Source organism: Charadrius vociferus, unplaced genomic scaffold (assembly GCF_000708025.1).
Source record: "Charadrius vociferus isolate BGI_N301 unplaced genomic scaffold, ASM70802v2 scaffold549, whole genome shotgun sequence".
Lineage (NCBI taxonomy): Eukaryota > Metazoa > Chordata > Aves > Charadriiformes > Charadriidae > Charadrius > Charadrius vociferus.
The window spans coordinates 1,193,089-1,194,087 of record NW_009650103.1 but is presented as its reverse complement, the minus strand read 5'-3'; the positions used below and the strand labels follow the sequence as shown (position 1 = coordinate 1,194,087).

Below are 999 nucleotides of genomic sequence, written 5' to 3'. Positions count from 1 at the left end.
CACCACCCAGATGACCAGGAACACCGCGATCATGGTGAAGTACATGGATGCCACCTCCCGCAGCTTGAAGCTGGGGCAGGGACAGGGCTTGCTCCCGGAGGTCTGCATGCTGGGGAGGACAGCACCCGCACGCCTGGCTTTGCCCATTTATGTGCTGGCCCTCCTGGGCAAGTCGGGTAAGCGATACTCTTTAATTGCATTTGGTTGTTGGGAAATCGGATTGTTGTATTGACCACCCCCCACCTGCTGGCCAAACGCTCATCATTTGCTGCCTCCCCTTAATTGGCTCTAATTGCACATGGATGTTATCAATAGTAATTGAATTCGACTGGGCTGATGTTATTCACTCTTAAATCTTCCTTGGTGGCTGGAAAGGGCTCTTTACTCATGAGCTGCTCTCGCAGAGCCCTGCATGGACGCGCTCTGCCCTGCTCGTGCTGCCCCTCACCCGGCTCCGCAGCCGGCCCTGCCTGCGCTCTGCGGAGCGAAAGCTCCAGGATAGTCCCGAGAGCAACCCCAGCCACAGATCCCCATGTCCCCCAGCCTGGCATCACTTATCATCCGAAAGGTGACCGTTCTGGGGGGATCCAATCCCAGGGTCAGCTGCCAGACGGATGCAGAGTCCCGGTCCCGCTCTCTGCCCACACTCTGCTGGGTGCGGCTCAGGGTATCACTGTGTGCATCCCTGTTTTCTTTTTGCTCCTCCGAGTATCCACGCAGCTCGGTGGCTTGCAGGTAAGCTGGCCCAAGAGCAGCCAGGACACCCCTTGGCTCCCCCCAGCCCTGTGCTGCTCAGGCTGTGCCGAGGTCCGGGCTGCACCGCGGGGACCCGTCCGGCTGCGTGTTCCCTCCCAGGGACCCCGCCAACGGCATGAAGCCCACAGAGCCGTTTCTGTGTTTATTTATTTTTGGAGGTTGGCCTCCCTGGGGACACATTTGCATGAGATGCTGCCGAAAGCTGAGCCGAGTCAAGCATCCCAGAGCCCCAGTGTCCTTTAG

The 999-nt window shown here is 59.0% G+C and overlaps 1 protein-coding gene across 1 annotated transcript in view; it reads right to left on the bottom strand.

Moving 5' to 3' along the window:
- Positions 1 to 147, bottom strand: part of DBH (dopamine beta-hydroxylase (dopamine beta-monooxygenase)) — a 15,310-nt gene extending 15,163 nt beyond the window's left edge. Inside the window, 1 exon segment of the mRNA XM_009892251.1 lies at positions 2 to 147. Coding sequence (XP_009890553.1) covers positions 2 to 147 — 146 coding nt within the window.
- Between the last annotated feature and the right edge of the window lie 852 nt (positions 148 to 999).